The sequence below is a fragment of the Sapajus apella genome, unplaced genomic scaffold (assembly GCF_009761245.1).
Source record: "Sapajus apella isolate SASKATOON/1434 unplaced genomic scaffold, GSC_monkey_1.0 scaffold35, whole genome shotgun sequence".
NCBI lineage: Eukaryota > Metazoa > Chordata > Mammalia > Primates > Cebidae > Sapajus > Sapajus apella.
Genome location: NW_022436975.1, coordinates 20319872 through 20346432, shown reverse-complemented (window position 1 = coordinate 20346432; position 26561 = coordinate 20319872). Strand labels below are relative to the sequence as shown.

Here is a 26561-nt window from a genome sequence, read left to right as displayed (position 1 = left end):
CTAACAGCAAATATCCTCTGAAGGTATACACATTCAAACATATAAAACCACGACTGGCAGCTGAACATGTCATTAGAAGTTCGTTTGGGTTCACTGAATAAAATGTGTAAGAAACACATCGAGATGATTATGGTTACATTACGAATCTACAGATAAAATCTCAGTAATGTACAAGGGAATAGTCTTATTGACGTTAACTTGTAAAAATTTTATTGCTAATGAGGCTATTAAATATAGTCACAAATATGTTATTTGGAATGGTGAACCATCATTTCAACACATTTTTTCTCTTGAATACTTGAGAAGAGTATTTTATTGATTACTTACATATCTAGTCTTTATGAGTTTTGTATATAGATACTATAAATTTAATTGGATTTGTGGGAATGATAACAAAGTCTGCTTCTGCAATATACAGGTTTAACAATAAAGCTATTCATGGCCAGGCACGGTGACTCATGCCCAGCACTTTGGGAGACTGAGGTGGGCGGATCACCTGAAGTCAGGAGTTCGAGACCAGCCTGACCAGCATGGAGAAACCCTGTCTCTACTAAAAATACAAAACTGGCTTGGTGTGGTGGTGTGTGCCTGTAATCCCAGCTACTCGGGAGGCTGAGATAGGAGAATTGCTTGAACTCGGGAGGCAGAGGTTGTGGTGAGCTGAGATCAAGCCATTGCATTCCAGCTTGGGCAACAAGAACAAAACCATGTCTCAGTAAATGATAAATAAATAAAGCTATTCATTTAATAAACAAATCAATATAGGTGCAGGGAGTAATTTCTGTAAGCCACAAGGAAATGGTCCCATTGTTCCAGGATAGGTTAGTTAAAGTCTATAATCTACGCAGAGATCCATGTGGCATCCCATGCCTTCCACTGCGTAGTCAAAAAATGTCACCTTCTCTTTGATGTTTTACTCAACTCCCTCAACCATTTGATACTGCCACCTCATGCTCTGGCAGGGGTACATAAGATGTCTATGTACCGCTATGTCTATGACAATTCTCACTCTGAGAATTATTTGTTTATATTTGAACTCTTTACAGACTATAATCCATTTGAATCTTCTCCTTCAATGTTATTAAGCACATAGAGGTTGTTTAATATTAAAAGCTGAGTGAGAATTTAACATGTGTTGGGTATTGTGCAAACCGTTTTATATGCATTAACTCATCTAATTGTCTCAGCTGTTCTGTAAAATAGGGTTATTATTCCTGATTTACAGCTGAGAAAATCAAGGCATAGAAAAGTTAAGGAATGCCTGCAAATTGAAAACAGTAAGTAAATGGTAGAAACAGGACTGAATTCCAAAGCCCATTTTCTTTAACAAAATGAATGAAAAGTAAAGTGAGGGGTGCTTCCTACATCTGAGATTGCTTTTAATATGAACCACAACTTTACAAATAGGCAGCCTCAAAGAATGAGCAACAGTTTATGTGACTGAGAAATCTGATTCCCTGTTTCTGTTCTGGGGAGGATCCCATCAGTGAAATATTGTGGATAATGATGGCTGAACACGACCCCCTGCCATTATTTATATTATATTATAAAACTAGGGAGAGAATCAGTCACTGTGAGCTCATTGATTTCCGGAGTCTTGATGAAGTCCTCCACTTGTCTGTGGTGTGGATTTCCCATGAAGAAAGCTTGGAGTTTCTGAGATTCATGGCGGTATGCTAGGACACTACCATGCACACTGGGCCGTAAAAATGCTACCTGCTATTATACACATTCTCTTCTGCCGGTAGGTTTGCAGAACCTCTCTTTTAATAGTAGAAAATGCTGGTTTGAGATCCTTGGCCTTCTTGGTTCACAAAGTTACCTTGGTGACCAGCATGGGTGCTGATTACCCAGTAGAAGACAGCAGCACCAATAATATAACATTGAGCTCAGAAGACGCTGTCTGTAAAAGTGGCTCAGTTGTGTTCAGAAGTATAAGAAACTCACCTTTAAAGAGAAAAGATCAGTAGAGTGGAAAAGAGGGTGTGGCTCAAATGTGCTCATCTGTAAATGGAGTTAATAGTACTTTTCTTAAAAAGTTGTTTTGGTCCAGGCGAGGTGGCTGATGCCTATAATCCCATCACTTTGGGAGGCCCAGGCAGGCAGATCACCTGAGGTCAGGAGTTCAAGACTAGCCTGGACAACATGGCAAAAACCTGTCCCTACTAAAAATACAAAAATTAGCTGGGCGTGGGGGCAGGCGCCTGTAATCCCAGCTACTAGGGAGGCTGAGGCAGAAGAATCCCTTGAACCCGAGAGGTGGTCACAGTGAGCGAGATCATGCCACTGTACTGCAGCCTGGGTGACAGAGCGAGCCTCCATCTAAAAAAAAAGCAGTTTTGAGGAACAACCACCATATATACATAGCACTTAAAATGCCTATAACAGAGGCACAGGAATTTCCTCCATGAGTCAATAAACAAGTAACTCCCATGTATTATCTGGGTTGGTAAAAATCCATAGTGTTCTAAAACAAACTCTTCACCTGTCTTATTTTTTTTTTTTTTTTTGAGACACAGTCTCGCTCTCTTGTCCAGCCTGGAGTGCCGTGGCATGATCTCCATCTCAGCTCTCTGCAACCTCAGCTTCCCGGGTTCAAGCAATTCTCCTGCCTCAGCCTCCCGAGGAGCTGATATTACAGGCATGTGCCACCATGCCTGGCTAATTTTTTGTATTTTTAGTAGAGATGGGGTTTCACCATGTGAGCCAGGATGCTCTCGATCTCCCGACTTTGTGATCCGCCTGCCTCGTCCTCCCAAAGTGTCAGGATTACAGGCGTGAGCCACCACCCCCAGCCTGACCTGTCATTCTTAAGACAAACTTTCAACATAAACTCTCTCCTGCCTACCAAGGTAAATGATTCATGAACCAAATAGCCCATTATTTTTTATTTTTTGGCCTGAAAGAGTTCATCATATCTAAAAGTAAACCACAGTCAGACGGGAAGTGGGGAGGGACCTAAGCCCATGTTCTTATTCTTCATGCAGCATGTTGCGTTACAAACAGGATTAGATTAAGAGGTTGAGGAGGAGAAGAGAAGGGGCTTCTAAATCCCCTCAAAAAGAATTTTTCACCCATGGGGGTAGTTAGAGGTCACAGAAATATAGAAAGTTGGTCGTGAAAGGCCCCTAACCATTTAATGATACATGTCCTGAAAAAGAATACAGCTATAACAGATTACACAGGGTTTCTTTATAATACCTCAACATCCTTCACTTACTGCCTTTGATGTTGGGTTGGCTTAATTTAAAAATGAATCTAGTTGACTTTTTTAAAACCACAAAACCTCAACACAAATAAAAATTACAATAGGGAGCTGAAATGCAGGCTCACAGTGGGCAAATTATGTCTTCCACCAGTTACCTTGATGTGCTTGGCATAGCTCCACCCCACTTGCAGGAACAGGGAAGCTTGCAGCAAATTATAAGCCTGAAATTGGACTCCCGGATTTACAGAAGGACATATGTTAAATCTGGCTTATATTAAAAGGGAGAGTTCAGGGACTGTTGTCAAAGCTGTCCTCCCCTGCCCCCCTCTTATTTTTCTTAATTTCTTGATATGGGAGATGACCCCCAGATCTGGGGATGAGGTCCCAGGTGGGATCTCAGCAGGCAGCAGGGACAGCGTGTGTATGTGCCTTTTAAAGGAAGACAGACTGCCACTGCTTCCCACAGAACAGCAGCTGTTCAGGGACCTGCAGGTGGAAGGTCGGGGGTCACTGGAATTGACAATGTTGTTGAAAAGTGATCTTTTGCCAAAGGCCTGTGGTTGCCTCCTGCTGAGGTCTGCCAAATTCCTCGAAGATGCAGCCTTCTGTTCCCCAGTGATAATTAAGGCCTGCTTCCCTAACTAAGGATTGACTTCAAATTATTCAGATAGGGCCTGGAGCTGTCAGCTGGATCACAAGCCACTGAAAAAGGTAGGTAACTGTTATTGGGAGAAATGGAAAACCACATATTGGGTTATTCCAGAATGTTTTGGAATTAGACTCAAATTTTCATCCCAGCTCTGTTCCTTAATAGTATGTGATCTTGGACAACTTTTTGTCTAAGCCTCAGTTTCCTCATCTATATAATGGGGATAACAACTTTAAAGAGTTCTTGTGAGGGTTAAGAGATTTCTGTGGTTCTAGAGAGCAAATCCTGGAACCATACCATACTCATTCTCATTGGTAGCTGAAAAAGAGCTTATCCCTTAATAGCTCATTGGTTTGTTGCAGCAACTCTGAGGATTCAGCAGGGCATATTAGTCCCATTTTACAGATGAGGAAGTAAAGTGCACATAGGTGGCTCAGAAATAATGTACCGCGGCAGCTCTTCGTCAGTGCCCATTCTACGACATCACACCCCACAACGTGCCTCAGAAATCCCAGTCATTGAAAGGAAAATTGATGTATCTATTTCTTACTATCAAAAGTAAGTCCTAAAATCTTAGCCTTCATCCTGATTTCAAGTACCAGCTTCCCATTCAAGTATCTTCCCGTCAGTTGCTGTGTCTACTTTGTTGCAAATACAGAATAAAGTCTCACCCTCCTAGGCACACTGGATGCATCCATGAAAAGGTAGATAACACAACACTGGCTATTTGCTTTATAATTGAGAGGCCAAAAGACTAGACTAGCATTTTCGAATTTCTGTTGCTTTCTTAAAAAAATAAAAATCTGTGTTGGAGGTAGAGTCACATGTACCTAACCTGGGAAGACCTTTCTATTGCCTGTTAGATAAGGGCTTCACCTAGAGCTGCACACTCCAGACCTTACACTCCCAAGAAAGCATCCTTGTAATCCTCCATAGACTATTCCCCTATATAAAAGTTCAGCTTTTCCCAGCAAGGCCTCCCTGCATACTGCTTTCCATAGTCGCTTCTCGTTTGGATTTATTGCTCATTATGCTGGATCATGGATACTTGAGTCCACTGTACTTGTAAGCTCAACCTTCACTGTCATGCCAATTCTCCTGGATGTTTGATTATCTTTCTGGTATTGCTCATTGATATGACAGAACAAAGAATTCTGAAAATCAATAATGTTACCTTTCTTTTTCACAGGTGAGTATTTTAGGAGAATAATTCTTACTAGCAAAGAAAGAGTTTCAAGAGTTGCATGCGTTATATATGAAATCTATATTTGGGAAATTGCAAAGAACTTAGGAGTTCATTTTTACTGCTGAGGGCCTTTGCTGTCACTCCAGAGAAAATTGGTATATTTCTAGTGATTTGTATCTAAACATGTGTTTTCTTCATTTGTTTAGTCTCAAACAAACAAAAAGCCCTAATATGTAACCCTTAAAGGGTACTGACAGCAGGCCCATCATTCTCTGAGAAATGAAGTAGGCTTCAATTCCCAGAATAAGCCAGCGATACAGATTTGAGGCACACAAAGCATTAAATTGGAAATTCTATGCTTAATCTCCCAAGCTGCACCATCTCAGTTTTCACTAAAACTCAACTTACCTAATTGGCTTTGTGGAGATATTCCCCACCCGAGTTCAAATATCTATAGGCAGGTAACATTTGAACATATGCAAGATAATACCAAATGCTCTTGATTATAGCTATATAGGTATATAATGCTCTTTTAATGAATCTGTAAACACCAGTTAGAATTGTGCAAGTGCATAGAATGGTTTATAGCTCTAATCTGAATTGTGGCTGTGATGTAAACTGAGTAAGTCTGGCCAAGAGAATTGAGTTTCAGTTTAGTTTTGTCCCTAACTACTCATGTGACCTTCACAAAACCATTTGGGTCTTCATTTAAAGAATGTAGACTTTGGGTCTTTGTTTTTTTAATCTAAAAAACTATGGAATTAGAGTATCTCTAGGTGTCCTTTAAATTCATAAAGCCAATTGTTTAAATAGTTTTGATATGATTTAAAAAATGTTCTCACATCAGCTATTTAGGGAGGTGAACATGTTGATTCGCTAAATACAATGAAATGTGCAACTACTTTGTCTGAAGGCATGCTCACCAGGCACTGGGAGGTAAAGAGCATTTTTGTCCCTGTCTTCAGGACAAAGCTAAACTCCAGGGTATTGTTCCCATATTTTATTTGAATGCTGCCCCCCTGGAGTTGTGCAACTTGACTTCAGGGAGGTGCGTAAGCCAGCAACACCAACGCTGACAGTGTAAGTAGCAAATGATCCACCCAGAGAAGAACAAAGTAGAAACAGAGAGAAAAGGGAGCAATGAGTTCTGCTCAAATCAGAGTTCTTTTTTGTAGAATTTAAACTTTTCCCGTCTTCAAAAGCATGTCCTTTCATGTATTTGTGGAAAGAGGTACGAATGTGCAAATTCTTTTAAGGCAAGACATTTCCTTCCAGCTTTAGATAACAAAGGTGTTTCAAAACCTTTGTCCTGGGGCTTACACAGAGGGAGTTTTTCCTTTGACATCCTATGTTTATTCACAAGCTCTACCTTCACAACAACTGTTGCAAATTAGTGCACATGGGCTGTTCTACCAAGAGTTTAGATTTCACTTGAGCTTGTGTATTTGTGTGTGTGTGAGTGTACATGCACACACACACAGTCACACACATTTATAGCTATGGGAAGAAAGACCTGTTAAATTGAAATAACAACCAAAAATGTTTAAAGTTGGCGGGGCATAGTTTGTAGAGAGGTGATAAGGAGGTCCCTTAGCTTCCCGTAGAATCATCAGGGAGGTAAATGATGTCTCTTTCCCTGTCATAGCTTTTGTCCACAGGTGTGTATCATGACATCACCAAGGCCAGGAGAGAGAAGTATGTTAAAGTGGAGGTGAAGGAATTGCATCCGTATGGCAAGTCTGCGGAAGTAAGTTACTGAAAAGTAGAGTCTTAGCAAAGGGCTTTATGATAATAGGATTATTATGTGTGTTATTACGACAGAGGCTTCCTCTGATTTCTCAGAGGCCATGAGTAGCTGAGTTACAGTTTGATTAAACCATTTTCCCTGTCAACAAGTGGTCGATAATCCCCTCTCATTCTTCCTTGGTAAGCATAAGCTCTACCATCAGTTTGTAAAGCTAAGGGGCCAGTAGCGAACTGGCTTCCTCTCTTTGTTGGGAACGGCAAACACCTTGGAAAGATGATACATTCCCCCCAGTCTGAGAGGGTCAGGTAGTTATAACCTGATGCCAGATGAAAGCTATCCAGATGATGCCTGACCACCAAGGAAGAAGATCGAAAGCAAAGTGTTCACGTTACTTGCATCCCTGCAATTGGGGAGAACCTACGACTTCTTGCTCAGTGTTCGCAGGGCTTGCCAAATATTTCTGCTAAGTACTTAACGTCTTGCATCCCTTTGCTTGAATGTGTTGCTAATGTTTTCACTAAGGAAGCTGGTCATTGAGTAGCCCCACACACTGCAATCGGCAGCTTGTCTTCAGTTTGTCTCACTCCTTTTGTCTGAAGACTGAACTCTGAACCTGTGCACACACTCACTCCTTCCAGCCCCTTCCTCCAGCAGCAGCCAGCGAGACCTTCACAACAAAGATGCCAGGAATTCAAGGCTTTCAAGGCCTGCAGGAGACCACATTCTAGGTGCACAAAACCCAAGGATTAGCAGCAAAGAGAAGCTGAATCCCTCAACCAACCACGTGAATTTTCATTTCCTGTGGCTGAGGGAGTTCTCCAAACTGGCGCATATCCACAGCACATACTTGCACCTGGAAAAGATAACATAGTCCAGACTGGTCCTCATCCTGTCTCTTCTATTGGAATGGCCAGACGTGAGAGGCTCCTCATCCTGTCTCTTCTATTGGAATGGCCAGATGTGAGAGGCTCATCACAATGTGAGTCTTAGCCTGTCAAGAGGTCTGTCATGTCACAATGGACAAGAATCAAGTTGTTATTTTTGTAACTGCTTTCCCTGAACCTTAAGTTGAGCCATACGAAATTGCCCTTTTGTAGGTCAAGAACGATAGAATATTGGTAGTTTCTTAATACAAAGGATCAATAAGAACCCTTACTAAGTGGCTTCTATGTCTCAGGCTCTATGTGGGGACTTTACCTACACTATTCTCTTAATTTCTCTTCATGACATCACATTAAGGTGCTAGTATTATCCCCATTTTGCAGATGAGACAGTGGAGGTTTCCAGAGATTAAAGAAAGTGCCCATAGACTTAGTGAGAGTCTCTGAGACAGGAAACCAGGCTTGTTAGCCTCTAAGGCCACACTCTGCTCTGTGTAGTTTTTACTCCATAGAATCACTAATAAGGGCAATAGATGGTTCATTTGAACTAAAAAGGAACAACTGAATCTATTTGCATGTGGCAATATCTGAGCCATCTCCTGTTTTGCTACTACCCGGCCTCTAGTGACTCCCTGCTTGTGGTTACATACAAACTCACTGACATCCTCAATATCCTGCGACAGCTTCCCTCTGCAGCGTTGTTCCTTACTGCTGCTTTCTTTGTAGCCCATTCTCCAGTTTCTAGGACACATCTTAGATTGCCTCCCTTATATAGTGACCACATGGCCTTGCCAAAATCTTTTCCTGAAACCCAATCTCTATACAATCATCTGCAGAAATTTCACCCATCCTTTGAGGACCACTTTGGAGCCTTGGTCCATGAAGTTTTCCTGGTTTCCCTCAAAGACATGAATGCTTCTCCCTCCCCGCTCCACAGCCCTGGGAACGTCTGCTTTGTGCTTGTCACTTCTGGCCCTACTGGTGATATCACCATTGGGACACATGCCCGTCCTGCCCCTAGAGCAGAGGTTGGGGCAAAGTCATTCTATCAAGGATGAGATAGTATTTCCAGGCTGTACAGTGTCTGACACAACTATTCGACTTGGCTGTAGTATTGTGAAAGCAGCCACAGACAATATATAAATGAACGAGCATGGCTATGTGTCAATAACATTTTATTAACAGAAACTGGTGGCTATCTAGGTTTGGACTGCAGGCCCCAGTGTGCCAACCCCTATCTTAGCTTATCAGTCCCTAAATGTTGGCAACTGTGTCTTCCTCATGCCTACTTATATTCCTGCTGGGCTTCATAGCGTCACAGGTGGCACTGATAAATATTTGTGGAATGAAATAGAATTTTTAATTACTAGAATCAGAGATGCCTTTCAAAAGCTATTGCTGAGACCCTGAGAACTCTGCAGACCCCTCCACTCACGCTATATTGAATCCATGCAACTGAGCTGTCAGGACCTCTTGACCTGAGGCTGATTTTCCTGCAGGCTTAGGGCCTTGCCTGAAATCTTCAAAAGCAGGCTGACTTTTAAGGAGCCATAAAACACCCTGTTTTGTCAACCCCTTCTCCTTGAGCTTGGGGAACACCTGTGAAGTTTAAAGTGTAGGAAGTCACCTTAGGCTGGGTTTCTGCTAATGCAATAAAGAAAGGTAAAGTGATTTCTCATTCAACAGAAATGGGAAAAGAGGGGTTGGAGGATATTGAAAAAGCCCACAGGACTTTTTCCTTTCATTGAATCAGTTGGCTACTAAATTTGTGAGTGAGCTGTAATGGAGAGCCACTTGCCACACACACATGGGTTTCATTCATGAATTTAGTTGCAGAGTTATAGGCAGTGGAAGATCTTCAGAAGGTTAAATATCCACCCATAGCGTCGACTCCAAAATGTAATGGCTTATCCCAGCTATATTCCCAGATGCTGGGGCAGCCTTCATTATTTGTTGATGATATTTTGTGCATTAAAACACTTCCATCCTCTGAGTTCCTGGGCATGCTCAGGAGGTTACCCACCCTGGCTTCATATTGTTAGTTCTTGTCCTGAGTCAGCTCTGGCCTCCTTCTAAGTCATGTGATGTCATAGAGATGATCTGTGTACTACTGATCAAGGGTCATCAGTCAATTAGTTACATTAAAGTACAAATAAAAATATTTTATAAGGCTGGGTGCAGTGGCTCATGCCTGTAATCCCAGCACCTTGGGAAGCCGAGGTGGGCGGATCACTTCAGGTCAGGAGTTTGAGACCAGCGTGGCTAACATGGTGGAACCGTGTCTCTACTAAATATACAAAAATTAGCTGGGCGTGGTGGTGTGCACTGGCAGCCCCAGCTCCTCAGAAGCTTGAGGTGAGAGAATTGCTGGAACCCAGGCGGAGATGGCAGTGAGCCGAGAGTATACGACTGCACTCCAGCCTGGGTGACAGAGCAAGACTTTGTCTCAAAAAAAAAAAAAAAAAAGAACATTTTATAAAAAGTGACTAGCAACTAGCCTGCAGTAGTTACTTATCTATTTTCATAAGGTTCTTTCTGCCTGGAATCTTGGCTAATAACCAGCGTGGATGAAAAGAGATGATATTTAAGTACCAAAGAGCTTAAGAACCAATTTTGGAGGTTTCACAATATAGGAAACAGTTATCAATTTTCTATTCCCTGTCTTTCTAGAGAAACTTTCAGTAGATACAGAGCCAACTTTGCTTCTCAGTGTGGAAGACTGAATATTGATGGCAAAGCTTGGGAAGAAATGGTGTCGACAGAGTGAACAACAAAATCGTGTCCTTTGCTGCCAAAGCATCCAGATTTTTCCACCTTCGGCTGGCGAGAATTATGGGCACATGGCAGCCCTCTGTTCTGTCTCATCCCCCCATGCCATCAGCCCTCTTCCTCACCCCTCACCTCAAAGACTCTTGCTTCTTAAAAAATCAGGCTATTTTAAAGCTGTGACCTGAGAAGCCCTCTTGTGCAAGCCACTCAAGCTGCCTTCTGCAGGAATCCTAATTGCACATCTGCAGCAAAGCTGCTACGGTATTCGCCTGGAAAATAAACTCATGTTTCTATAACCAGACCAGGGGTCCCCACTGTGCTGCTATGGAAAGCATAGTATTTGATCATCATTATTATTAGATCAGACACACGAATATTATTTAAGACAACGAAAGGGAACTCTTGTTAAAATTGCCCCCATTTGCTTCGCTCTATATACGTCTCTTCCTTTCTATTTAGCTACTTGTTAATGCTGGAAATGTGATTCCTTCTCAAACCATCCAGATAAGGTGCTTTCTTTCAGGCTCTGTGGCTTTGCCTGTTCTGTGGTCTGCACTTAAGTTACCCTCTTATGAAGGAAGCCTTGTGGACAAGGAGGATGGAAAGAAACGGTGGGGGTGGAGAGGTAAAGGGGAGGAGTGGGATGGGGAGAAAAGGGACGGGCATGTTTGGCCGGTCGCAGAGTTGAGTTTGTTACTCACATGTGTTGGGAAGCATTGGGGTACAGTTTAGAAAACTGTGGGGCTGAGTCCTCGGGGCCGTGGGGCGCAGCGTGGCTGATCACCATCATAACGGGCCTATGGGGATACATTCTCTTAGACATTTTGAAGTAATTAATGCTCTCGTTAGTGATTAAGTCTGTGAAGTAGTCCTGAAACATACATTTGACACAAAACAAAAATTACAAAAGGTGGCATTGATCAGATCACATTTGAATAACTGCTTTCCTCAGAAGCAAGTCACTGCATGAAGAGGTAAGGTCTACAGTAGGAAGGAAGGCTGTACCGCCTAAGGCAGCAGAACATCTTCGATAATAGAGGAAGTCAGCTGCCAGTTGCTTTCTAGAGTTGCTAGCTTGGTAACACGTGAAAAATGTATTTTAAGTAATACACAACTTAGCAATCAGGAAAAAATTGTCAAGTTGTTTGCCCAAGATAATGATTAATCTGGCAATAAAACTCTAAAACACATGAAACACCAGACACTGGTCTCAGTCTCAGGTTTCGTTGATGTAATTCCTTGGCAAAAAATTTAATTACTTCAAGGGCAGGAAACACCCACGCCCACTCCAAATGTACAACTGCAAAATACACACACACGCACACACACACATGCATGCACACACATACGTAAACACAAGAAAAGATATTTCCTTCAAATGAAAAATCCACCTGTGGGAATTACAGTAATCACTAATCAAAGCCATGTCCAAAATCCGGGAGCACAGGGAAAAGCTGTAACATTTGATCAGTTAATTTACTTGAAACACTTCAATGGGGAACAGTTGGTTTCCTGCAGATTATACTGTGTTAATTGCACAACTAAAGCAATACAGCTGCTGGGATTAGAGCCTGACTTGCTAATAAAATGACTTAACCCACAGTCAGGGGGGCTGATGCAGGTCTGTGAGAGGGAGGGAGGAAATGGAATGAAAAGGAAAGAAAAGATGAAAACTTAAACCACCTGCTTCTTTTAAGTGTGTGCCATTGGTTTGGCGCTCCAGTATAAACTTTATTCAGAAAGCGTTTAGGCAATATTTGCAAATGTTGAACACTTCCAGGCATGGCTAATCACATGTTGTGGATTTAAGGACCAGAACAGCTGCACAGGCAGTATCAGAGGGATGGTCTGTGTCACATGTCATTGTTAGGGCAAGTCTACAGGCTATCCCCTTCCTCTTCCAAGGGGGTGTCTGTTTCATTCTTTTCCTCACTAAAAAAAGAAATATATTCTTCTCAGACACAGTTGTCTTTGACACTTAATCAGCTGTGGTAATGAACAAGTTACGCTGATTTAATATTCAGAGAGAATCTTGATTACTTTGCTCTCTTTAGGACAGCAGGGAGAGAAAGGTTAATAACTTGAACAAGGAGCATGAAAAAGCATCCCTACAGACAGCAAACGAGAGCAGCGACAATTAGTGCACGTGGTCTGCACTATTTGCATGCAATGATTGTATCCACCACCGGGGATGTGACCTAGGGTGAGTGGCTGAGCCACTCTAAAATGCTTTTTTCTCATCTTTGAAAATGAGGATATTGCTCAAATTTGCCTCCAAGGTCTCTGCCAACTTTGAACTTTCATGAGTTTGGAAGCCTATTAGCAATGCTTATTAATTCGTTTGCATTGTTTTCTGAAGGGTTTGAAGGAGATGGACTTACATCTTATCTCCCACCAAGTCCCTTGTGCTCAAATCAGGGCAATCATAAAGACAGCACTGTGCCAACATTAAATCAAGTTCCCCCCTTCCGATTTCTACCAAGTGCTCTAGCCTGTTGGGAGAAGTTGCTAGATAGAGCAGATTCTCGGCTTCTTTTAGACAAATGAGGAAGAGATGGGTATGGCTGGAAGGGAAGGGGATCTTTTAGGCAAATTCGCAGGCTAAATTTGAAGATACTTGCCCCTTTATTTTTATGATTTGAAAAACAATTTAAACTTAAGTCCGCTAGCATAAAATCTTTCTGAATTTTTAAGTCAAAACTAGAATCCATTTGTCAAAGAACCATGGGGCATATTGATTTCAGTTTCTCTGAACAGATTTGAAAATCCTAGGATTGAGAGAGCATTAGAGACTTCTGTGGACTCTTGCTGTGATAGGGCAGGTGTCTTTGTCACATGTGCTAAGTTTGGTCATACAGGAGTAAAAGCAAGGAATGTGGTTTTTCAGCCTTTAATTATCGTATTTATTTGCTCTTATGATTGTGCCTAAATCTGAAGCTACAGACAAAATATACTTTTATCCCAGTGAAAAGTAAAACAGTACAAGATGAACATTTGATTATGTGGACAAGTTCTTGGTTGGGGCCAGGAGAGCTGCAGGACAAAAATTATCACAAGAAAGAGCAGATAATTCTGATTTTCTTGATGATGCTTTCATCAAAGCCTGATTGCCTTTCATCCTAATGAGAGAGGGAAATCACTGTACAAAGACAGTGTTCCTTGAGAGTATTTTCCTTGCCTAGAGTTTAAAATCACCTTACAATTTCTCATTTGAACATCGTGAGAATGTGGAAAGCCAATCTTGTGGATAGTTTAACTCACTGAAAATGGCTTTCCCCCATTTTGCACAAAGTAAATTGATGCAGTGTAAAAGTGCCTGAAAATTACCTTTGCATAATCAAATCCATGCTTTTCTTTGATGCCATTTCGACAAACAGTGTAATTATAGAAGCGAGAATTCTTGATTAATCCAAGCCATTCACGCCACCCAGGGGGGATGTAGCTGCCATTATATTCATTGAGGTATTTTCCAAAAAAGGCTGCAGTGGGAAAAAAGAATTATTTTTTTCATATAAAATGATTAATCATAAATAAATGGATAAGTATAAAATTATGACATGAAAAAGAGATGGTTAAACAAAAGTTGACCTAGGTAATAGTGAATGCCAAAATGACATTAGTGTAATACTCCAATCCTTTGCAAAGTGACATAAACACATTTTCCTTTAGAGTAAATAGAAGTGGCACCCAAGTACACAGATTACAGCTCAATAAAACCATCATAATGATCACGGCACTCTGGGTTCTTTTGTTTCTCAGGGTCCTACTGGAGTAAAATCAGAATATGCCCTTTTGTTAAGTTGATGGAACAATCAGAGAAGTAGCGTAAGATTTGGAATGCAACCATTGGGCAAGTGTTGGAGAACTGAAAGTTCAGTCTTTGTGGTAAGCCTTCTAACTTACTATTTGAGAATTGTGAATTATAATAACACTGTTGAAAAGCTTGTTTTTGTTTTTACATATCCGGAGTGTACACATTTTCCAAACCAGGGAAGCATGGTCAACTCCATTTTTTGAGATACAGTCAGGGCTTTCTATCTTGTATAGTATGTAATGGGTATTTATGTTATGTGTATTTTATGAATGTACACATCTATTACTGATCATAAAAATTCTGTCAACACAGAGTCACTATATAGATTACTGATTTTCATAAAATTATAGTACAGTGGAAGTATATGTGTTCATATACAAAAACACCACGGTTCATTAAAAAAGCCACTGAAAGGCCTTCACACTTATAACTTTGGCATGTCACCTCCAAGAAAGACCACTGTGCCACAGGGCTGACTGGGCCTTTCTGAGAGGGTGACTAGAAATTTGGTCTTCTGCCAAAGATGTTGACAGGAGAGGGGTGGGAAGAAAAGGGGAAGTTGGGATTCCAGGAACAATATGAGTTCGTTCTTGAAGTGAAAAATACATTACAACCTAGCAGAATGTTAGTCATAATGTACTGGAATACTTCTGAGAGAGAAAGAGGAGGCTATTTGTAATTGCTTTAACTACAGAGGAGCAGGTATAAACAAGCACTATTCTGGGTAAACTTACATGTTTGGTCACTCACTCTATTTAGCCACACACATAGCTTTCCCTTCAAGTAAAAAGGGCTAGAGAATATTTTTTGGATGTCTGTATAGGTATATTCATGCGTGTGTGTATGTATATATGTGCACACACACCCCTATACATACAAACACATATGCAGGCAAGTTCTAGTTTTTCTGATCTTATAAAGCTGTTGCCAGATGTCTTGTATGTCAAAGCAATTTCCTGGCTTCATTAAACAGATTTTATAAGTGCCCTTGCTTACATCCATGGTAAAAGGCAGTTCCTGGAAGACTGGCTTGAGATAATAGAGATGAATCTTAGAACTGGGGCACTTTGTTGGCATTGGTCTTAAAACACACATTCGAAATTTTAAACTTACTTAATGTACATCATTTTGGTGTCTCTATGGGATACCTATTCAGCTTGCTTTTATCCTTGATATACAACTACAGACAGTCCCTGACCTACAATGGTTCAACTTCAGATTTTCATATATACAGTAGTGTAAGGCTGATATCCTCTCAGTACAGTGCTCAATCAATCCAATGAGATACTCAGTACTTTATTCCAAGCCTATTGGCTTTGTGTTTGATGATTTTTGTCCAACTGGAGGCCAATGTAAGTGTTCTGAGCACATGTAAGTTAGATTGGGCTAAGCTAAGCTCTGGTGTTCAGTAGGTTCAGTATATTAAATGCATTTTGACTTACTGTATTTTCAACTTATGCTGGGTTTATTGGGATGGGACCCCATCGTAAGTCAAGGAGCACCTGTACCTATAGAATATCTCTGTCTGAATGTTTTACTGGCTTCCTAATGCTGTTGCCCAAAATGGAATTACCGCTTTTCCCTTTCTGCTTACTCCATTCCTCTGAAGGGCATAATCACCCTCCGTGAACCAGGCTTGGCCGTCCAGAGCCTCCTTTGTTTCCATCTGCTCCTGCACTCCCCTTGCTGGGAAGTTGCCACCCTCTATTGGTTCTACTTTGGAAACAGCACTCAAATCCCTCCCACCTTCCCTGGTAACTTACCACCCCTCACAGATGCTCATGATCTCACGGACTTTCCAAGCCAGGCTAGAGGAGTCTTTCCACTCGATTGTCACTAGTTAATCTTCCCAAGGACCCGCTCTGGTCTCTTCACCCTCTTCTTGCAATCTCAGATAACCCTCATTGCCTGCGGAATCAAGTGTATTCTGCTAGCTTGTCATCAGAGGCCTACCTGGAGTTTGGACAAAATCCTTTCTTTTCCAACCCCATCTCCCATTTCTCTGATAATTGTCTTTTTCTCCAGCTAATGTTTCCTCTATTTGCTTTCTGGTTCCCACCTCTCTACTTTTGCTTGTGCAATTCTCTTTATTTGCCTCTTTACATCAAGGCCAGAGCAAATGCCATTTCACTCACAGTCCCTGTCTTAATTACACAACACTGTCTTTGTGGCTCTAATCCCATCTTCCCTTTCTCCATTGTGGTATAGTCATGTTCATACAGAAGCCGAGTAGTCCGTAGACTGTAAGCTTTTTGAGGGCAAACATTGCTTCTGCCTCAAGTCTGAGGCACTCTCCACCCTTGCACGGAGTACAGGGCTCCATCCTTTTTGTTTCTTGAACTTGGGTTCATGAACCCAATGTATTCTGGGGACTTGACGAGGTCTAGATTAAAAAATTGTGTGATTTTGCTTAAATTATCATTTTTCTTTTCAGAGAAAAATATTTTTATTTCCTTCTTTTTTTTTTTCCAGTTGAACATTTTTTTTTTTAATTTTCAATTTTAACTTTTGTGGGTACATGGTGTACCTATTCATGGAGTGCATGAGATTTTTTGTTTTTGTTTGTTTGTTTGAGATGGAGTCTCACTCTGTTGTCCAGACTAGAGTGCAGTGGTGTGATCTCAGCTCACTGCAACCTCTGCCTCCTGGGTTCAAGTGATTCTCCTGTCTCAGCCTCCCAAGTAGCTCGAACTACAGGTGTGCACCACTACACCCAGCTAATTTTTTTTTTTTTTTTTTTTTTAAGTAGAGACAGGGTTTCACCATATTGGTCTTGCTGGTCTCAAACTCCTGACCTCAGGTGATCGATCTATCCACCTCAGCCTCCTAAAGTGCTGGGATTACAGGTGTGAGCCACAGTGCCCAGCTGAATTATCATATTTTTTAAAGCTGATTTGGCCTTCAAAATATTTTCATAGACGAGAGCTTTAGAGTTTCTGAAATTGTTATTTCTTGAGTCTAGATTCCAGTCTGAGAAACATAGCAATGTTTGTTTGTTGAGTGAATGTTTATTTGTTGACTCTATGAATGAGTGAACCAAGTAGGTCAGCCAAGTATCCACTGCTTAAGGACTCTGCCAGGCACCCTGAGCAGGTTGATCAGTATAGGGCAAAGTGTCAAAGGGTCCCACATCAGGTGACTCAGGATTTCCTTCTGGGCGATGTGCAGTAGGAATTCTTCTAATGAGGAATTCCTGTCTTAGATCTGACCTTTTTACATAGAACCACAAGATAATTTTCCTTTTCTGACAAAATGCAGTATGACTTGAAGCCACAGGCGGCAGACCAAGGCCACACCCCACTAACTTTCAAAAGGGACTGTTTCCAAAAAGCTTGCACTTAACAACCTCAGGCCACATGCTTTCCTTGGCCTCCTCCTCATCCCTACGGGTTTATCCCACTTTTCTCTCCCCCTTTTTTTTTTCCCCAAAAAGTCAAAAAGCATAGTGGTTGAGAATATAAACCCTAGGGCCAGCCTGCTTGGGTTCAAATTCTGGCTCTGCTACTTGCTAGGGTATCCACCTACATGCAAGCTACTTAACTCTGTCTCCTCCACTTCCCTTCTGTACAGTCACTGTGGTGGCAGGGCTGTTTTGAGGATTAAATGTATCAACACGTCTGTAAAGCACTGAGAACAGTGCCTGGCACAAAACAAGGATCTTATTAAGTGCTCCTACGACCAGTATTATTATTAGCCTCATCATTATCATTATCCTTTTGGCCCTGTCTTTCAATGATTTTCCATTCTTCAGTATAAGGAAATCTCGTACTAGAATTCTGCACTTGCGCACTTGAAAATGTCTCTTCAGAGTTACATGCTTTCTTCCCCACTACCATTTATTTTGTGGCAACAAACTCCTCTATTTGGCTTCCATTTTCCTGCTTAATTAGTTTTAAATTTTTTTCTGCTATTTTTAGTTACTTCGTTGTTGGGGCTTTTTGTTTCCTCTCCCCGCCAAGTCATTCCTGCTCTTTCCTTGTTTTACTTTGTAGGATATTTTGTACTGTTTTCTACCCATTGCCATGGCTATCACCCTTTGACTTAATCCTTCCCTTATAAACGATTCCCTCAAATCTCTTAATAGTCCTTTTGATTTGCTCCAGAACTCCCTCCAGGTTTTGAGTGTCTCTCTGGGTTAACAGAGCATAAGAAATGTACTCAGTATTCCAGATGTGCCCTCACCCATCACACTCATTCCAGGGCTAACGGGGGCCTTGGGTGTCAGGGTGCAACACTGTCAGCCTCCAGTTGCTCTGGCCTTTTTGTTGCCTCATGACATTGAGACTCGTTTGTAATCACCCCTGGCCTCTTTCAGCATGATGTTTCCTGGCAACGCTCTGCAATTGATTATCTGGCCTTCTAATTATTTTCCTCCAGATGTATTAAATCTCTTTCTCCCTCCGTAAGGTGAATTTTGTTTTCTTGCCCATAATGCCATTATGTCTATGTGTAGGTTACGTATAGTTTAACGTTTTTCTATCCTTCGGCACTGGCAATTCAACTCAACTCCTGCTATCTGAAGACATCACTAATGTCTAATGTGCCATTCGCCCAGCCTCTTTTTTTTTTTTTTGGACACCATGAAGCACTTCCTTTCACAGCTGTTTAAGAAGGTGGTAGAGGTTGGGAGGCAGGGGGAAAGATCAGAAAACCTGATTGTAATTATTGTTGGCTTTAGGCCATACTACTTCTGTCTAGGACAACCTGTTCCATAATGCTTAGAAAATTTTCCTGGAACTATCTGAAGCCAAGGCATTTATTTTTGAGCCAGCAGTGGTAACTAACCCAAAGATCTGATGCTGCAGAAAAGTCAAATCTTATTTAATGCATCAAAAGATATATTGAGATTTTAATCCATGTAATTGATAGGATGATGGGGTTTCATGGTAGTAACTATAAATATAGATAATTCTGAACCAAGTTAAAATTATGATTTATGTCAGTTTGTATACAGCAGCCTGTTTTCCCCAACCAGATTGTAAGTTTAGTGAAGACAGGAAACTTACTTTAAACGTCTTCATCCCAATGTCTAGTGTGTTCCAAGCACACTGTGGTTCAATAAATGTATGATATATCTCATCTTTATGTACTTACCAATAATCTATATCATAATAAAATTAAGAATATTAGTTTGGGTTACTTTAAGTGAATTCTGCGTTTAAAAAGTCTCATATTAGAAAATAAATATACTTGCTATAAGTAACATAAATTGTGTAACATACAAAGACATAAAACAGAATAATTTATCTAAAATTTTTGATCCAATATTGTATTTACCTTTATTTGACATAATTTTTCTTTGTCAGAACTAAGGCCTATGATTTTGATTTATTACAAAAGAATTCTTCATAAAAAGATTTATTGCAGATGTCTATTAAATATTGTTCCATCTACCTCAGTGATATGAGGTAGAATTCATGTGATTAAAATTTAACTCATATGTGATTTTATGTACCATGTGTTAAGGTTATAATTCAAATACCACAATTGTTAAATGAATCAATATTATAATTAACGAGTATAATAAAGTTACAACATACAGTAATTTTGGACAAGAAAGAAAACTTAGGAATCATTCTAGACGAATTTCTGCATCATACTGTCTAAATCCTCAAAACAAATCAAGGTAGGATGTGATTCCATGATCTTCTCAGTTTTTTTTTTTTTAATTCTTAATGCTACCTATCAATCATGGATAATTATTTTTACCTTAAAACCTATGCCAGGTTTTATATTAATGTCTATATCCTCATAATAAATTTAAGCTAATTTTTTGGAGCTGATTTCAGGCAAGATATTCATTTTTATGATAGATAATCCAATCTCATTCCTGTTTCACTTGTCAGAATATGAAGTGCAGTAGACATGTTACTGCATTTTCCGCATCTTGAACATTCAAGCTCTCACAGACTCATATTTTCCATGAGTAAAGTTAGAAAAATTTAGGCTATAGCCAGTCCAAAAATATGCCTCAGTCTGAAAGAGAAAACTCGTGTTATAAAATGGTAAATATAATATTGGGTCAATTTAATTCATTTAAATCCATGGATTCTGGATGCCTCCCAAAATAAGCCCATTAGTAATTTGTCTTCTCTGAGTTGTTCTATATAAAACTTACTCTCTAGATGGATATTTATGTATAATACATATTTCAGTTTCCGTCATTATTTTTCTTAGGTGTGCAGTTACATGTTCCAAATAGTAAATTTCATTATTAAGAAAACAATAAAATCTTTATACATTGGCATTCTCCCTGCTAGTTTAGTGTCTCATAAATAATTACATTGGTTTAATACCTACCTACCAATTCTCTTAATTTTCTAAGATGCCTGCCACTCATGTGTACTTACTTGTGTATTTTCAAATGGGTTGTTGTCCATGGTTGGCTCGATAACTATTGTCATCAAGGCATTTTTACTTCCTAATTGTCTGAGACACTGTAATGTTTTCCCATGAAAGACAAATTTAAATTATAGGGGTCTCTATCACTGCCATTTCAGTCTTCTAACTTTTTATTTTTTGAGACAGAGTCTGGCTTTGTTGCTCCGGTTGGAGTGCAATGGTGTGATCTTGGCTTACTGCAACCTCTGCATCCCAGGTTCAAGCAATTGTCCTACCTCAGCCTCCTGAGTAGCTGGATTACAGGTGCCTGCCACCACACCCAGCTAATTTTTGTATTTTCAATAGAGACAGCGTTTCGCCAACTTGGCCAGCTCGAACTCCTGACCTCAAGTAATCTGCCCACCTCAGCCTCCCAAAGTGCTGGGATTACAGTACAGGTGTGACCACTGCACCCAACCTCACTTTTTATTCTTTCTGATTTACTAATAAGCAAATCAAGATTTGTTTTCCTGAGCTCATATTATCCTTTTTCTACTCTTAGCTAAGTATTTGGAAAAGTATTTCCCTTAAAGAGTGCCTTTTGTTTTGGAGGATGGCTCACTATAACTTGTATTATTACCTAAGTGTCTAAACCCTTAGGTTTAGAATCAGATTTAGTTTCCAGGAGCATCTCTACTATCCCCGGAGATGACACTGACTGAAGCAGACTCCCTGGGTTGCACAAAAAAGTGACAGTCCTCAACAGGTAAGCCTTACAATATGTACACAGTTTCAGCACAGATCCAATTCTTAAGGTTTGATCAGCACACTGGAGAGAGCCCTGAAGACTAAGGTCCCAGTGCCCGCTCTTTCCATTAGAATGTCAGTCAGATCTGTCATTTCAGTCACTTTATTCTTGTGGGTGTCAATTTGCTCCTCTAAAAATAAGGAAATTGAACTAAATTATCTATGAGTTTTAGTTAAACTCTCTCAATCCATCTTAGGGTGGATACAGCACAGTAGAACCAAAGCATGTACCAGGAAACATTATGCTTAGAGGCAACTGAATTGTTTTTATCCTGGTGACTGGGTGAATTTTACAATGGATGGTGTTTCCATTTTTGCTCTTACCATCTGGATGCTTAGTTCTAAACATTCCACTTTTCCCTACGACTCCACAGCAGGCAGTTTGTACACCAGTCTTTGCCTTGACTTTCACTAGTTCTACCCTTTGTTTCTGTTTGCCAGGGTCCTTATGGGTCCATAGCCTATAAAATCTGTAACTCTGTAAGGCATTTTGGAATGAGACAGGATAGAACCATTATACAGAAGAAAGACTGTGGAGTCAGATGTGCTGAGTTCATTCCACCACTGACTAGCTCATGACCATAGATAGACAATTCATCTTTCTGAGTCTTGTTTTTTTCATTGGTAACTCAGGGAATTCCTTTCTTTCAAGATTGCCATAAGAATTAGGTGAGATAATGACAAAAACTAATCCCCTTCTTTCTTGCCATTCCTGATTTAGCCCTGAAACAAATTAGTAAACCCTAGGTGACTGCCCTAGGTCCTGGCAGAGCCCTGTCTCACCCTAAATCTCTATTTCTTGTGACAAATGTCATCTGCATCACTCTGGATATGTGAGATCCCAATCCTTCCAGTTCTATGTCTGCTACTAGAGATTAAATTACAGGGAAGCTGGGAGGTGAAAGGCACTGATTTCACACAACACTTCCTATGAGCAAAACACAATTTGGTGGTTAAAATCAGGAACCAGGCATTAGAGAACCACTACTGATTCTGTTTCTGAGCTGGTCACACAATATTTGAAATCCCCACCTCAGTTATAAAACAGAGCCAAGTACATTTGCCGTCTATGAACTCTACAGGGATGTTTGATGGATTTGCAAATTGCTTTAGAGTCCTCAGATGAAAGGTGCTATAAATTTAAATCACTAATGTGAGAAAACACACTGAGATAAGGCACTCTCTGTAACCTCTCTGTAACCTAGTTTCTTTCCTAAGCATAAGAAAACACCCTTGAGATGCAGGAGAGGAGCTGCTCCTGTGAGTTGAGATCTTGAGCTGTGCGAGTGACAGTGCTATCATATGCACAATCAATATTTTCATCCATAAATAACAAGTATTAAGTGCCCATAGAGCGCTCTGCAAAGAAGCAAATGGCCATATATTTCCTGAATCCAGTGGGAAAGATTAATTTCACTTTTAAAAGAGATTCACGAGAATATTTATTTGACATCCTTTACTTTTAAATCTTCAAAATGGAGAAACTGTAGACCTGAAAGTCATTTGAACAAGCTTTAATCACAGCATCTTTAAATCTTATAAATAAGCCTAGGCGATTCTGGAAAAAAAAAAAAAATCAACAACAACCCATGTCTGCACTGTAGTTCTTCTATCAACAACCTTGTGTTTTTTCATGAATGCTACAAAAACCCAAGGACATCATCTACATGCTGGGAGGATAGGGCCTTGGTGGTAACATTACCAGAAGGAGCCTTGCTTTTTTCCCAGAAAGATTACCATGATATTCACCACTCCTCTTGAAAGAAGTCCCCAATTTTCAAAAAACCGATTAACCAAAACCTTTTCTTGCCATGTGTAGGTTAAACAATAACAGTAGGTATAGCAATTAAAATGGCTTTTTTTCCTGAAAGGTAGAAGTGAATATTTGCGACCTAAAAATGACCACAAGCTAAAGAAACTTTCCAAATCCTATTAATTATGAATGAACAAATACATGAATCAATAAGGTACACATGTTTAATTTATGCATCAGTTATTCATTAATTCAATAAATTATTTTGATCATCTACTGTGTTCCCAGACCCTGGGGTAGATGCCAAGCAGTTTAAAAACACTTGATCCTTTTTTAGATATTTATTGGAACTTTATGTATTTCATTACACAATACTTTTTCCTGAGTCTAGGATGTATTACAAGAGGTTCATGGGCTAGAAATGTCATCCCTTACCTGTTCTGTAGCCAGTGTTGTTAAGATATACAGCAAAGGTCCGAGGCTCATGCATCGCCTGCCACGAGGGCGAAGAGCAGTTCTCGTTGTTGGTGTAGACGTTGTGATTGTGCACATACTTCCCGGTGAGCATGGAGGACCGTGACGGGCAGCACATGGGGGTAGTCACAAAGGCATTGATGAAGGTGGCCCCCCCATGTTCCATAATCTTTCTCGTTTTGTTCATGACTTGCAGGGACCCTGAAAGGCACAGTGCCAGCATTCTTTAGCAAAGTGCAGCACATGAATGCCCATTTCTATTGTGCCCCCCAGTGCCTCTGTTTCCCTGACTTCTTCATTTCCTTTCCTTGGCTTCAGATGGTCTATACATCGATTAGTTGTCACTTCCACAACAAAATTAAACATTTAGGATCCTACCCTCTTAAGTATTTTGCAGAATAATAAACATACTTCTCCCCTCTGTAATCACAAAGAAGAAAACACAGGCTAATCTGATAGTTAAAGCTAGAATTTTAGATATGGAGCAGATTCAAAGGCCAGCAGCCCTTTGAAGATTATCAGAGAACAATAGCCTGATGCACAGAGCATAAAACCCCCAGCCCAGTACAAATGCAATCTAGTAGTGACATTGCTACTAGATTACTAGTATAGATTACTACTATAACATTTTAATCATATGAAAAAGAAAAAAAATTCTTCCCTATGAAGTCCCATCAAAATGCCTGTGTTTAATAATAATTTAAAAAGATCTTCAATGCAAGTTGCTATCCTCTAGCAAGCTCACCAAATGTCTGCCAGGTTTTCTATTAGGATAACACTATCAATTTATATTTCAACCTATTTATGCACAATTTTTAAGAATACGTTGTTTGCTTGTGAAAGAGCTACAATTTGATTGCACTCAAAAGTATTGCATGGTTGTAAAATATTCCATTTTAACTTTAAGGATGAAATGGTGACACAAGATTGCTGAGGAAGGAAAAAAAAAAAAAAAAACCTATTTCGATCACTCTATCCAGCCAAACACTGCAGCTGAAACACATCCAAACACTGCAGAAAAGCACAGGCCAGAATTCAATAGTCTTTTCAGGACTTGTCAAGAGGCGCACTACAGAACACTACAGCCAAACCCATTGCCTTTGAATCTTGGAGCCTCAGATTTCCAACAGGTCCCACTTCTTCCAAAGAAAGGAAGAAAATCTATGTTTTCCAGCAAGGAAGGAAATCATAATGCAAACCAGGCAAGCATTCAGGGCAGAAGAGAAGCATGCAACAGTCCAAAAAGCCACAGTTAGCCCCGTGTCTTCATATATTAGCTTTTACCATTCACATGATGCATATGAGAACAGGAGAAAGGTTTCTAATTGGGTCTCATTAGAGTTCCCTAAAATATGCTTCAGCGAGGAGCAATCCTAACTGCTCTTTCTCTTCTGGTTGTCTTCAGGGGATCAAGCAACCTTTTGTAGTCAGTGAATAACATGCAGTGAGTGACTGCTTCATGCAAAACATTCTATCAACCTCAGCATTCCAGGCTGATCTCCCAAGTGTAGCATAAACAAAAGAAACGGGAAATTTTCTGCTTCTGGTCTTCACTAATAAACTCTCTAGATAGAAAAATCACTTGGGGATATTTGCAAAGCAATGCTCAGGTGACAATGTGAATATAGCAGTAGCAGGGCATATAAAAATAGAGGGAACTTGGAGTGAAAGCTTAATAAGAGTTCTGAAATGAGAGATGAGGACAGAAGGAGGGAAAGGAGGTAGAAAATGTCTGAAGGGTGAAGTATATCATTGGGAGATTGTGGCGAGTGACATGTGGGATGCTCTGGAGGTGGGGAGAAACAAGTAGAGTGATGAGAACAACACATTGATTTCCTGGCAGGAAGAGAAATATGGAGAATTCTCTTCATGAAATGTGGAAAGCAGATTTAGCAAATAGCTCAAAGGCTGGGCAGAGATACTCGATGTGATAGAATAGAAAAAGCAAAGGTAGAGTTAGGTTCCGTGTCAAAGCCGTGAATGGCATGTTCAGAAAAAAGCCTTTGAAAGGTGTTGCTGCTGCAGTGGATTGCAGATTGCAGTGGATTGCAAGCCCCTCGAGAGGTGTTGCTTTTGCAGTGGTGGTGTGTGGATTGAGTAGGGCTCACCGCTGGGCTGCAAAGGGTACAGAGGAGTTCGCTGAAGCCGTCTGGCCCTAAGGAGAGAAGAATTCAGACGACTATGCCTCTGACCAAAAGCGACCCTAAGAAGCAGATCCAAGTGATGCGGTGGTGCATGAGAAGGCTGGGAGTTGGCTAACACCTTGAAGTTTCCACCATGAGAAGAAAATTGGAAACCAATAGTTTCACTGATGGTGAAGAAGTAACTAAAGAGGAATATGCCTTATAGGAGATTTAAAAAGTCAATTTCAGAAATGTTGCATTTTCTGTTTGTGTTGTGATCACACAGGGGGAATATCCTGGAGATAAGTAGATGAACGGAGATGTGGAAGTGGAAGGAGAGTGAAAGGTGACACTGAAGATATCCATCATGTTTCATTGCTCCTCTTTAGATCTCTGCAGTAGTTAGTTACTGAGTATCTTGAATTTGGGGAAAACAGCAAACACTGTTGATGGATTTTCATTGCCCAGTAGTTTAATTCAAAGAACACGCTTTCAGAGTTTCCTTTAAAACTCTTAACTGAATTCAAGTAAAAGAAAAAGGCAGCTGAGGCCATCATCCAATGTCCTGAATTGCAGCACTATAATCTCTAGTTTACAGATTCATTTAGGCTACAAATACGGGACAGAGGAGGAAATCTGATTTAAAGTCAAAATAATATAAAAACAGGGGCTAAAACGTATCCCAATTCATCCCTGCTGGAAGTGCCCCAGCCAGGATTCTCCTGTCATTCTCAGTATCACCCTTTTCTTGACTAACTGAGCTGATTGTGTAGGGTTCCCAAGCAATCCCTCCAAATGCCCTGGTTCCCACCAGTCAGTCCACATGTCA

The 26561-nt window shown here is 40.5% G+C and overlaps 1 protein-coding gene across 5 annotated transcripts in view; it reads right to left on the bottom strand.

The window, feature by feature from the left end:
* SULF1 (sulfatase 1) overlaps positions 1 to 26561 on the bottom strand; it is a 191370-nt gene that overhangs the window by 54930 nt on the left and 109879 nt on the right. For all 5 annotated transcript variants that reach the window (XM_032296296.1, XM_032296293.1, XM_032296292.1 and 2 more), the window contains 3 exons: positions 23571 to 23810; positions 13768 to 13919; positions 11142 to 11311 (listed from right to left, as the gene is read on the bottom strand). In XM_032296296.1, the coding sequence (XP_032152187.1) occupies positions 11142 to 11311; positions 13768 to 13919; positions 23571 to 23810 (562 nt within the window). The remainder of the gene's footprint in view (positions 1 to 11141; positions 11312 to 13767; positions 13920 to 23570; positions 23811 to 26561) is intronic.